Here is a 13997-nt window from a genome sequence, read left to right on the forward strand (position 1 = left end):
CTTTAAATCATGAAACTGTTTGCACATGTACAACCAATCAGAGCTAGCCATATCAAGCATATTTGGGTAATACAAGATGGAAAAATGGATTGTGGGTAGTGTGTTAATACAAATTTGATGCCTTTGACCAAATTGCTATATAACACTGATATGAGCACAGTTTGTCATGTAGTGCTGCTATATATTTAAGATTAACAAACAAATGCACAAAAAAAATTCAATAACTATTCATCAAGTAGTCCATTGTTTAGCTATACACACCATGCAGCATAACACAATGGGGTCTTAGTCGAAGACAATTATGAAATCAAAAGTATTTTATACTTACAAATACAAATAAGGAGGGAGGCAATATACAGTATGCTTTGATTTTCTGGAGGCTTTGATTAATGCACATGGAGGCATTTCATTGTCTGTTTATTATTTGTGACCTAGGCAAAGTCAGATACTTAAAAATACACACTGAAGCACAGCTTGCCTTGTTCCCAAACTGGATGATTGTTTGTACAAGCAAAGTATGCAGCAATGAGAGGAACCCTCCTCTACAAAATTACCTGTCACATTAATTAGGAAATTAATTAGGGGAAATGTTTGTGTTCTTCTACAATGTGTATTGTATATAACAATCTGTTAGGTTAGATGGCAGGGAGGAAGGAAAGAGTAGAGTATGTAGGTGGAAATTAACAAGGCACATCCAACAGGAAAAAAACACACAAGCAGAGCCGGACAGATTTATATTTTTTAATTGTTTTAAACTAGCTACAAAATATCAATTACTTCACAAACTGACAGGAGACATAAGGAATTTAATAGTACATGCTGCAATGATATTGATATCACAGTTGGATCTAGATTTCAATCATTTAGTATATGGTCTTAATTAATATTCTACTTAAACATCTCAGCGATTTGGTGTGCATAGCTCTAGGTAAGCAACAGAGAACAGTACAGAAAATAAACCATGTGGGGATTAAAGAGGCTAACAACTCAGTCTTATAAAAATTACATGTCATTGTACCATTTAGATTGTAGTCATCTCCTCCAAAAGAGGATCCTCAAAAACAGTATCCAAACCCTATATTACAACCTTAAAACTTATGTTTTTTTATTTTTTTTATTTTTTTATATATTACCAGCAAAAAAAAAAAGCATTATATATATTTTTGCTAGGGGTGTATGCCAAGTCTGCCGTTTGAAACAAACAAATATGTTCAAATATATTAATATATTGACAGAAAAGTTGCACTACAGCAAGCTTGCTGGTTTAACATAGTCCCAACAGTGTCCAAATACTCAGCATGCTTTTTAGTTGATGTGCTACTGCCGGTGTAAGGTCTTCTTATTTAGGCATCTAAATGTCTATTTGATTTCATGCATCAATGCATAACTCACATCACTTGTAGTGCAATGCTCAATATAGTTATTTAGGTCCACGTTCTAATCATTAAATTATATAACGGATATTAGCGAGGAAGGACCGAGGACAGCAAGTTTGACAGCTTAATTATCATGACATAGAGAAGGAAAAGAAAGAATGGCAGTAGCTCTCTGGAATGTCACAATTTTACAAGAACAATACTGTGAAGTTCAAGATAAACAGCACATTTAACATTCCTACATTGTTGTCATTCTGCAAAAATCTTTAATAAAAAATGTAAAAATGAAATGAACAAAAAAAAACTAAGAACAACTCATGGCATAGTGAGCTATTTCACTATATACAACCTTTGGAAAGGAAGATATCTCGAAAATAAATAATTACAAGTATATAATTTTCTTTTTGGAGAGCTGACATACTACACAGGACAACATTTACAAGGGAGCTGATATGTGCATGTGTGTGAACCTAGTAGGTAAATACTATGGTGAAAGCATGAAAGTACTATCTTTTTGGACAGTATCAGACAGAAGCTCCACCACTGGATCTAACCACTGCCCAGCATCTTTGTGGCGTGCTTGTTGGCCTCATCAATCCTGGCTTTGTTGGAATCAGCCTGAGGAGTGACAAAGAACAATTTAAATTTAAACAAAGTCTGTAATCTAGAATTCTATTAATGTTGCAACAGATAATGAACAAAAAGAATATCTTAGCTTGTGCAGATAAGTACCTGTACATTAGTAGAAGGTGCATATTGTTAAATCAAGTCATTGTAATGTAAAAAAACAAAACAAAAAGTGTTTGAGAACCCTCCTATGAAAGAAAACAAATGCCTTACATGAATGGTAGTGATTCTGGAGAAACCACAGCTTACTCTCTCTATCCTGACTAGTTCTCCTTACATACTGAGAATTCCATCTTGCTCATATTAATTGTGTGCTACTAATGATCTCCAAACTGGATCTGGATTCAACTGTGCATGCTCCACTTCTGCAATCTCTTGTTAAAGAAGATTTATCTGTGCCGGCTAACCATACTGCACTACTCTGCTTCTTCTCAACAGGTAAGGAGAACAGGGCAGTATTAGGGGCAAGTTGGTGTGGTTCAGGAAGAGGAAATAAAAACTATTTAGGGACACTGCATTTCATACACAGCTTTTGTTATCCTTTATTCAACTACCAAGCAATCAAAACTGCAGAAAGTGGAAGTGGGATTCTCTTCCTTATCTGCCACTGCACTCTCCAACATGTTACATAAGCAGGATTTAAACATGTCAAATCATCTGTCAATCTTTAATAAGAGTCCCTGATGTGGCACACATGACCAGATGATTGGGCAGTAAAGTTTGCAAAACTGCCTGACCAAATCTAGACAGTGTAAAGAAAGATATTCTAACATTAACCCTATGTGTCTGCTATGTATATCCCACTTGTTCCCAGATATTAAGATTTTTGGTGGAAAAGACCACAATTCCCTTCCCAAATTGTCTACCATTCATGTTTAAGTTGATATCCTACAGGCAAGTCTGAACTTAACACACAGAAAATATTTAATTTTGTAAAAAAACATATCTTAAAAGCATCAAAACATAATAATCTACAGTACCTTCTCCATGATCCTGTCAATCTGGCGGTTTTGTGTGTCAATCTCATTGCCCATATCGAGGGCCATGTGACGAAGATTTCCAATAATGCCACCGACTTGCTCAAGGTTCTCATCCATTTCTGTTTCTCTAGCATCATTTGTTACTCTGGGAAATGGGAGGGGTGAGAATTGCATTTAACAAGTGTTTTTAAACTGCAAGCTAATGAAATGGGTTACTAGACTTGACAAGATATTTTATAGAAATTCTATACAAAGAACACATATTTAGAAGAAATCAATGTTGTGGTAAAACAGACCACATTTAAAATTCTAAATTAGACAATAAAATATGCACTTAGAGCAGTTGTACACCAAATGTATGCCTAAATAAAGCAGGAGAGTAATGGTTTGGTCAGTTTCTTCCAGAGCAAAAAAAAAAAAAACAGCCAGTATGTGGGGTAAAAGGAAACCTATGGAGTTCGTAAGAGAACATAAAAACTTTCAGATGTGCCCTAATTATAATTGAGTCTGAAACTGCATAGCAGCAATGCCTATCCCTGTGCCATTCGATTGGTGATGGATCGGTGATGGATAGGCAAGGCTGGAAATTCCAGTATTATATCATACGCTGAGAACTTGTTTCATCAGTTAATTATTTCCAATTGCTCTTGGAACCTCTACTTACCATGGGCAGTGTTATAAAATTAATATTCGAAATAAAATTTGCATTTTCATTTACCTTTTTATGGTAAATGGTTAATGGCATGGTTGACCAGTTTGTCCAGTTCTCTGCAAGGATAACATGTTATATGTTTTCAGTAAGTAAGCCAATAGGATTTTCCATGAAAGTAAGATATCCAATTTGGTATAATGCAACATGTATGAAGCTGTTCTGAATGTTCCCTCTAATGTGAGCGCACTCACACATGTTTTGAGGGCAGCGGACACAACAAATTGTGATGCGCACTAAGAATGTTGTGTAAAAATACCAAATTTTGTATCAATTCTCACCTGAGCACACAAAATAGTTTTTTGCACACATAGTGGCAAATTCACTAAGATTCGTAGTTGCGCCAGGCGTAACTTCGCCGCACTTCGCCACACTTCGCCAGGCGTAGTTTCGCCAGCGCTCTGCAAATTCACTAAAATCCGCTCAGTTGTGCTCAGGGGTAGCGTAAGTTGCGCTAGCGTTGATTCGCTAAGCGAAGTTACGCTAGCGATGGTTAATTTGCATACGGCGCCAAATTCAAATTTCAATGGAGGAATATGTACAATCACTACAAATGCCTGGGAAACCTTCAAAACATCAAATAAAAATTTTATTTTTGCCCAACACATGTGCCCACTGTATAGTTAAGTTGCCATGAGTTAGGAAATGTAGGGGGGAAGGAGGAGAGCCCCAAAAAATTTTTTGATCTTTTTCAGCCTATCACCCATAATATAGAAAAGACGCCAGCGTTTTTTGGGACTTAGAAAAATTTTTAACTTTTTTTGAAGCAATCCCTATCTACTCTATTGCGCTTCGCCTGGTCTGAGGTGGCGAAGTAAGTCTAGCGTAAAAGGTAGCGTTCAGTACAATGCGCGCATTAGTGAATTTGCGTAGTTACGTCCGTTGCCAAAATTCACCAGGCGTAAGGGTGCGAAGTAACACTAGCGAATTTACGCCAGCGTTCGTTAGTGAATTTACGAAGTAACGAAAATGACCAACGCTAGCGAATTGACGCTAGCGTTAGGCACTTCGGCGCTTAGTGAATTTGCCCCGTAGCCGGGAAAGAATTAGAGGGCTCTGCATATGAACAACCATTAAATTAAAATTATACAAATGAAAGCCCATGGGCCTTCAAAGATAGTCTTATGGCACTTAGCCTGCTTGTGCTCAACATGCTTTTAGATTAATCCAGTCAAAGAACATTTTACTTTCCAGATAAACCACCAAAAAGTTGGACAACACAGTATTACATTACTTTTAGTATGTTAGAGAATGGCCAATTTTAAGCAACCTTTCAATTGTTCTTCATTATTTATATTTTTATAGTTTTTGAATTATTTGTTTCCTTCTTCTGAGGCTTTCCAGCTTTCAAATAGGGGTCACTGACATTATATAAAAACAAATGCTCTACCTTGCATACTTCAGTTTCTCAACTGTATAATTTTTTCTTTTTCCTTTATATTTTTTCTGTTTTCTTATATTTCCTATTTTGTCTTACTTATTATTTGTGTAAAAATCATAAAACAACTTAAATAAAGAGTTATAAAAAACAAATGCTCTGTAAGGCTACACATATATTGTTATTGCTACTTTTTATTACTTATCTCTCTATTCAAGTCCTTTCCTATTCATATCCCAGACTTGTTTTCAAATCAATACATGGTTGTTAGGGTTAATTTGGACACTGCAAACTGAAGAGCTTCTCAGTAAAAAGCTAAATAACTCAAAAACCAATGATGATAAGAAATGGAAACCAACTGCAAATTGTCTCAAAGGTGAACAACCCCTTTCATTCTATTAAATATTTATTCCTCTGGAGATTTTTGTTGCTTATATTATGTTATACAAGAACTTGTATAACAGGGGGAACACATCCAGCTGTGTGTAGTGTGTGTAAAGCACTGGGCATCTTCAAAACGAATCACCATAATCCAGTGTGCATGTTTTTGCATTTGGAAGTTGTCAATATGGATATAATTTAAAGCAGCATTGAGGGTTCTTCACAGTGAGGGTGGTGTGAAATGCCCAGTAAAGTTATGTTGTGAGGGCAGATTTTATTAATGCCTTGGAGGGGCTTGGGTGGGTTCTTGAACAAGCATAATCCAAAAAAAATCATTTTTTCAGATGTAAGAGTTTCTATGAAGGAGGATATGGCAGAAGCGATTCTGTTTATAAGAACAATACTTGCGTTCATTTTGGATTGTATGTAACAGCTATTCTACAGGTTAAATTCCTATATAAGGTATTGTAGGTTTTCCAATTGTTTTTTGGTTTATGTAGTTTACATTTGATTTCGTTTTACAATTACCAAAGGATGTGGTTTATATTTTTGAGCTTTGGCAGTGATAAAATGGCTTGTATGTTGTGTACATAACTTATTTCTATCAACATGGAAATAACATTAGTATATTAATAGAACAGTAACACCAAAACAATGTAAGCTTTTTTAAGTAATTAACATATAATATACTGTTAGCATGCACTGGTAAAGGTACAGGTTACATACACATAACAGAAAAGCCATGTAAATATAATGGTGTTTTATCTGCTATGTAGCTGGTTCCTTTTCTCCTTTTTTCCAGCTTGAATGGCTGCCCCATGACTACACAGCAGCTTGTATATACAGACGTCTTTCTTTACAGTATTCTTTCGGAAGCAAACATGATGGTTTTACCAGTACAGAGCAACAGTACATTATATTTTAATTACTTTGATTAATTATTTTCGGTTTTTGGTGTTACTGTTCATTTAAAAACTGAGGAGTCAGAGGCACCACAAACCGAGGCATCAAAGTGTAAGGATTTATGTACCGACTCCACAGCCCTGATAGGTATCAGTATATACTATTTATATATGTGAGTGTATGGATAGGTCTCTATAGGTATGTGTGTGAAATGTCTCTTTTTAAAAATCATTGGCTCAATAATTTTTTTAATATAAATTACAAAAAATAATTGACTTACCTACGGACAAAGCCTCCACTTATGGCCATCTGCTCACGCTCATCCACAACACGAGCAGGCTGGCTTGCTACAACCCCATCTTGGTTATTGCCCCAAGCCTTATTATAAGCACCACTGGATTTAAGCCTATGAAAGATATACTGTAAGTAACATAAAACTGCAAGACTGCAAACAGCACAAACCACCTATTTTATGATAACCACTGCACAAGCTATATCAGACAAATGAGCTTTAGACAAGGGCATCATCATATACCGATATATATCATGAACCCAAACTAATTTGTTGTGCTGCCATGTATAAGCTGCTGAACCTATTTAGTCAGTAATTCATTAGTGGGGAGAACACAATTTTTAAACTTCAAATGAAAAACATTGAGTCTTTTGATCACATAGAAACACAAAAGACATATTGGCAGACATACATAGAACATAACTGCCAAGGACAGTGTGTACATCACATCAACATGAACCTACTCTCATACTGGTCAAATAATTCAACTATGTTATTGATAAACATGATGCAATGGTTCATTTTCCATACTGTAGGAATTTAAAATTTCTTGGCAGATTTGAGCAAAATAAAAACAGCAAAGACAATTTTGCTCTTTTTATCTAGTGATAATATATCGGTACTTGGAAACAGTAACTATACATCGAGTGTTGATGTACAAACTTTTGTCAACAAAGACAAAAAATAAAATAGCCAAAAGTGAGATGGATGCGATAGAAAACCAAGCAAGCAAATAGCGTCAATGCATATTATTTTAAAATATGCCTTGTTCATGCACCGGCTGTTGGCATGAAAAGGAGGTGAAGCGTTATCACCAAGCACAACTGATTCCAGTGGTTGACTTGCAATGCAACACCTGTAGCAGCTGTCACAAAGAAATGAAACCAGTCAAAAATGAATCTTTTTGCAGCAAGATTTCAAAAGTTAACATAACTCCTCAGGGATTTTACTAAGCAGTTTTAAAAAAACATTTTTGACTGGGTTGCCATGGCAAGGAACATTAAAATCTAGGCATGCCTGTGTAGGAAATGCTTTTCCTATATTCCTAGGGCCAAACATTGACCTTTATCAAACTGTAAGCAAACTATTTCTTGCATGGTAAAAACTTGTTAAATCAAAAATATAACCCTGTCTAAAACTGTAATTAATAAGGAAGTATTTTCTTCTAAATGAATCTAATCAGAATATTATAACCTGTCAACTACCATTTCTTGCAAGTCCAAAATATTTCATAAAATGTATTCATTCATCACCAGAACTACTACTCTGCGTGTTTACAGATGAATACAACTGTAGAGTGATTTGTGGTCCTTTTAGCTTATGGGTTTTAAAATTTGGATGGAAAGGAGTACAAGTCATTTGACGGTAAAAGAGAACTTGATCTGGTACAGGGCCAGAAGAAAGTACAAAATTCACAGTGTGCTACCCACTGTGCTGCACATGTATCTCTTCTTCAATGTAAAAATTCCAAATGCATGCCAAAAGATTATCTCTAGTTCTTATAGCAATGGCTAAATAAAGGTAAAGGGGTGTACTCTTTTTGCCGGTCAAAATGTTACAGGGTAACACTTTTGAAATGAAACATAACAAAAGTTGCACACGGGTGATACATTTATTGGCTTAGATCATAATCATAGCAAGCCTTCATAACATTCCAGTTCTTTAATTAAGATGATTACAGAACATTAACTATGGAAAAGGAATTGAAATGTTATCCATTTTTCAGTGATTATAATTTTAGGTAACTAAGGAAGGTTATTTTTATGCAATTTGTCTTATGTTTCTAACAAAATAGACTAATTTGTAATACATCTCCTGGAGTGCCAATTCAAATTAGCAAACAATTAAAATTCTAATCTGACAGGAATGTAAAAATTATAAAAAGAAAAACTATTAAAAAAAAAAACTAATTCATACATTTACCGGGGGTGCTATTTTAACATACTTGAAATCAAATTGTGCATTACAATATAGTCTAATCATTGTCCAATAATGGCAAATATTTATTTTTAAGATATTTAGGCTAATATGCTACTTATTAAAAACAAACCAAGCATTACATGACTTTAGGAAAAGCTCCAAAAAAAGCTTTGTTGAGAGTTGCTGTCATGCAAAAACTATAGAATGGCCACATTTCAACATTTCCATTGGTGGACTAATGCAAAAATATATTTACACATTAAATAAAGAAAATATTAACAAATTAAATGTAAAGTAAACAGATCAGTTGTAAGACATGTATTGATTATCCATTATCCATAATTTGTTTTGTACACGTTACAAGAAATGTTGAAATGTGTGTAGCTAATTAGTAGGGAGCTATGCAACTCTCACTGCAGTATGCCTGATTTTAATATGTCTAGTCCTTGTTGAGTTGCAAATTCTATGAAATGAATGCAAAACTATTGATCTCTCTGCATGCCACATGCTCATCCTGCCCATGTGCTTAGCAGGGATGATCTTTGCAAGGCAAAAATATCACCCTTGGGTGCTCAAAGACTTAGGCAGGCAGCACCTACTTGTTACATGGACAGACACATAGGCCACAGAATTTTCCTAGGTCCGTCAAATTCTTTTCTGCTTCTTTCATGTCCTTATTGATTTGTTCCATTCCCTCCTCGATGCGTTCCAGTTGTTCTGATTAAACACAAGCATTATATCCCCACAGAATGAAGCAGATGGAAAAGGACAAAGAAGAAAGACAAGAACTTCAGACATTCACTGTGACAAAAACTGGACACCACAGAGCAGAGTGGGTACCCAGTACCTACTTGTTACAAGGACATATGAAAAGGCCACAGCATTTCCCTAAATCTTTTAAATTTTTTTCAGCCTCCTTCATGTCTTGGTTGATATGGTTCATGCCTTCTTCAACACGATCAAGTTGTTCTGGTCAGGACAAAGGGATGACAGTGTGGAATGAATTTTAATTTGTCTTCAACAGAACATGACAAAGGACTATGTTAATGGATTGTAATGGTATCTCAATGCATTACAGGGAATGATGCATTGGTGTTCAGAAGAAGTAGATCTGGGATGCCTTTCATTGGGACATATTTAAAAAAGAACAAAATTTAGAAGGGAGGCAAAAATATAATCTTTGATGATTTTCGGGGAGTTCCTTTAACATGGAGTGATGATGATGGATAGTCTGCTTTTTGGCTAAAGGCTAAAAACAATTATAATGACAAACACATTTAACAACATCCACATTAAGAACTGATTAGTGCCCATGGATTAATATTTAAAAAATATCTAATTTCCTATAAGAGAAATCAAGTTGTTAATTTTTTTCATTAATAAGCTGGAACATTTATCATAACTTGATCCTTCATGTTGGTTTCATATATCCATCATAATATCATTTTCAACATAAAGATCCTATAAACACTTTACAAATATCTAAAATATTCATATAGCATTTGACAAGCATTCAAAATAACTTATTAAAAGAAAGGCAGTGGTATTTTTAGTACCTAAATCTTATCTAAAATTACTACATGAAGTACAGAAGACAAAGTAATGATAAAATTGTAGAGCATCACTATAAATGATAAGCTCCCTAAAGATGTTTATTCATTTACTACTGATGATGTACTGTTTAGCTTGCAGTGCTATTCTTGTTCCTATATCAATGTATTATATTTTCATTCTCAATGTGGAGAGACATAGCTTACACTTGTCATACCCTAAATGAGTTCTCCTGACCTTCTGCAATACCTTTATTATGTAGTTCCTACATAATGATGATCAGTGGGTTATGGTGCAGACATGGATCTCCACAGTATCACTTGGATACTACTTGTTGATTTATACTATTAATGGGTCTTGATTCTCTGTTAATTATATAGTAATTAAATACAAATCAAATCAATTATTTCTCTGATGCCTTAATTATAATATAAATGAATGTACCTTGTGTTTTAAATTAAATATAAAGCAAATGAAAATGGGCAGTCACAGCATCATTCAAGAATATCTTTCTCTAAGTGAAAATGGTTATTTAGTTGGTAGCTTGAAGGAAAAAAATAATGTGGAGATTATGAGCCAAAATACAATGTAAGACTGGGATGATATTAATGCTATTTTACCTTCCCATAGTTTGGAAATATATTTTGTTTGTTTTGTTCTTTAACTTTTTCCTTTATTGAGAAATATACATTTTATAGAAAAATTTAAAATTGTCAAGAATAATACAATAATGACAATCATGATTGAATACAAAGGGGCAGATTTATCAAAGGTCGAGGTGAATTTTCAAATGAAAAAAATTAGAATTTTGAGCTATTTTTTGTGTACATCGACTACGGAATAGTCCATATTCGATTTAAATTTGAAAAAAATTCAAAAATTCTAATATCTAAATTTATCATGTACTGTCTCTTTAAAAATTCAACTTCGACCATTCGCCATCTGAAACCTGCCACATTGCTGTTTTAGCCTATGGAGGACCTCCTAGAACCTATTTGGAGTCAATTGGTGGACTCTGAAAAATCAAAGGTTTTCTTGGGAAAAACTTTGAATTGAATTTGATTGAATGCGCTATTTCTTCGATTCGTACGATTAAATTTAGCCGAATATGGACCTATTTGTTCGGAAATGGACCTATTCGACCAAAAAAAACATTGACAATTTCAGTTGGTCTTTTTGAATTCGAAGTTCAACCCTTGATAAATATGCCCCAAAGTGTTACATCAATAAAAGGTAACAATAGTTAATTAGTGACAAAAATTAAGTACAAGAACAAGAAACATTGCAAAAAAGTTTGTCACTATGTATATAAAAACATGAAATTAACTTGTTTAATGAATAAGTCAAAGTTTCTAGTGCTGAGTAAGTAACAAATAGTTAAAGGATTAATTAATGTGGCTACATAATAAAGAAATTAATTATCCATGGAACAGTAAGGTGGTTATTTACTAAACTCCAGTTTTTTTTTATAAAACTGGACTTTTAAAAAAATCAGAAATTTTTCGATGTTTATTAAACCTCTAGGATGGAAAAGTCTGAATCAGAAAATCCGGCATTTCAGACCTGTCGAAGTTGTATATAAGTCAATAGGAGAAGTCCCAATGATTTTTTGATGTGCGCTGGGTTTCGTGCAATACCCCAAAGTTTTCCAGCAAAAATCTGAGTTTTCAGGTGAAAATATCCGAAAAAAAATCTTGAAAATTGAATGAAAAATCTCAAAAAATCTTAAAAATCAGATTTTTTCCCACAAAGCAAATTTTCAGGAAAATATAATAATAAATAAGCATAAAAAACCCGAGCGGATTTGATCGGAGTTTGTAGCAGAAAATATTGAGATAAATTTGGACTTTGATAAATACAATTGATACAGTTGATACAATTCTCAGCAGCATCTCTGAAGTATTAGCAACTATTGTATCAATTCCAACAGCTGCCCCTTAGTGATTTGCGGACCAGGCCCGATACCCCCGGGACCCTCGCACCGTCAAATGCCAGCTTCCGACTTCCGGGTTCATCTTTTATAGACGATGTGCCTTCTCGCCCCTTTTGTGACGTCATTAGTGGGTCAATGCGGGTCTATAAAAGGAACCCGGAAAGCGGATGTGGGCAGGCATGGGCTAAGGGAGGACGGGTTAGGGTCGGAGAATTCCCAACCCGCACATCACGACTACCTGTAATGAAACCCAGAGATTCTGCTCAGCAGGGACAAAGATAAATGTATCAACTAAATGTATCAATTTAGAACAGTTTACAGGGTCGGTGACCCCACACCAAGAGCTTTAGAATGTAAAAAAGGACACTTTACACTTCAATATTAGAAAAACTGTGACACAGAAAATAGAAAGTAATTGGAAAAAGTCTGTTGATCTATCGGAAAACAACTAGTTGTCTGAAGGTGAACAATCCCATTAAGGATATAAATAGCTCAACTACTGTAGCTAGACACTTTGTCTATTGTACAAATAGATCTCTTAATTTCATTTCTGTGATTGGCATGGAGAAGGTATCTCCACATATCAGAGGTGGGAGTATTTTAGATAAGAAGCAAACTAGATTTTTTTCTGGGAACTAGACAACCACTAGGAATGAACATGGTAAATGGTCTTTTCTTAATAATCAATTCTTTGGACTGGCTGTCTGAAGCATGTTTCTTTTTTCATTTAAATATGACTGTATGTTCAAATGGTTGTTAGCCTATGACTAAGTGCCCACAAGTCATGAAATGCTCAAGGCTTTTTTTTTTTTTTTTTTAGATGTTTTTCTGTTAGATAAACTTTTTTAACTGCATCAAGTATTGGAGTGCAGTCCAGTTTGTGCCAGCCTACAACTACATACAAAACCAAACATTGTTCCCCATTTACAGAATGCAAAACTAATCTGATGCAATATGAACGTTTCAGGAAAAGATTGGATGCCCTTTTTGTGAAAAAAAAAGCCATCTTTGGACTGAAATTTGTGGCCTTTTGTCTCTCAGGGTTGAACAATAGGTTGAACTTGATGGACATGTATCCTATTTATTTTAAACTTCTCTGTAAAGTAATTATATAAATATGAACTCAATCTCCCCCAGTAATGAACAAAACAGGGTATTCTGATAAATAATTATAAAGGACTGCAATGAAGCATAAAATCTGCAAATGCTGACAGACTATGGCAAAAGTAGAAGTTAAGGCTTATTTTAAAAGCACAACGCATATGTCTGGGGATATTAGCCTGCAGTTTTAAACATAGAACATCTGGTATAATTTATCTGGATTTCAATGCAATGTTCAGCTCTTATCTAAGATCTGTTAATGTTAAATACAGGGTTGAAGGTGTTAAAACTGAATATTTTGAGGGTACAAATTAACCCTTTTCATGAATAATGACATACTATTTTTGGCATTGTGAATAATGTGAATACTTAAACACAGAAACAGAATGAAGATGTTCTTTATTTAGATCAATTAAAAAGACTCATACTCTAAAATGAATTTAGTATATTTGTTTGAAAAGGTATCAAAGCTATTTATGCTATCATGAAATAATTTTTAAACATGCTAATTGTGCATTTTCAATGATACAAAGGTTTAATTGCACCTCAACTCCCTCTAATGCTCCCTCTTCTTCTCTGTGTCTGAGACTTCATCTGGTTGATTTGGCAGCAACACAGCAAGGTCTGTGTGCTTAAATATGCTCGTCTGTCTGTATGTCTATATCTTTATTCAAATTGTACTTGAAAAATAACCGATTAAATGCAGAATGCTGCTCAATTAAATTTTTATTTTGCTATCCAGTGAAGGTGGATGCTGTAGGACATACATAATATTCTTCCTTATAAAAGCACATGTCTGAGGATTCACCAATAATTTTGCTCTGTTTGTTTGTTGCTTGAGGTGTG

The 13997-nt window shown here is 34.5% G+C and overlaps 1 protein-coding gene across 3 annotated transcripts in view; it reads right to left on the reverse strand.

Moving 5' to 3' along the window:
• Positions 1-727: 727 nt before the first annotated feature.
• snap25.L (synaptosome associated protein 25kDa L homeolog) overlaps positions 728-13997 on the reverse strand; it is a 66021-nt gene continuing 52751 nt past the window's right edge. For 2 of the 3 annotated variants that reach the window (XM_018261779.2, XM_018261780.2), the window contains exons 5-8: positions 9166-9283; positions 6635-6760; positions 2984-3128; positions 728-1994 (exon numbers count right to left, since the gene is read on the reverse strand). In XM_018261779.2, the coding sequence (XP_018117268.1) occupies positions 1926-1994; positions 2984-3128; positions 6635-6760; positions 9166-9283 (458 nt within the window). In that variant the 3' untranslated portion in view covers positions 728-1925. 3 annotated transcript variants of the gene reach the window in all.

This window comes from Xenopus laevis, chromosome 5L (assembly GCF_017654675.1).
Source record: "Xenopus laevis strain J_2021 chromosome 5L, Xenopus_laevis_v10.1, whole genome shotgun sequence".
Classification (NCBI taxonomy): domain Eukaryota; kingdom Metazoa; phylum Chordata; class Amphibia; order Anura; family Pipidae; genus Xenopus; species Xenopus laevis.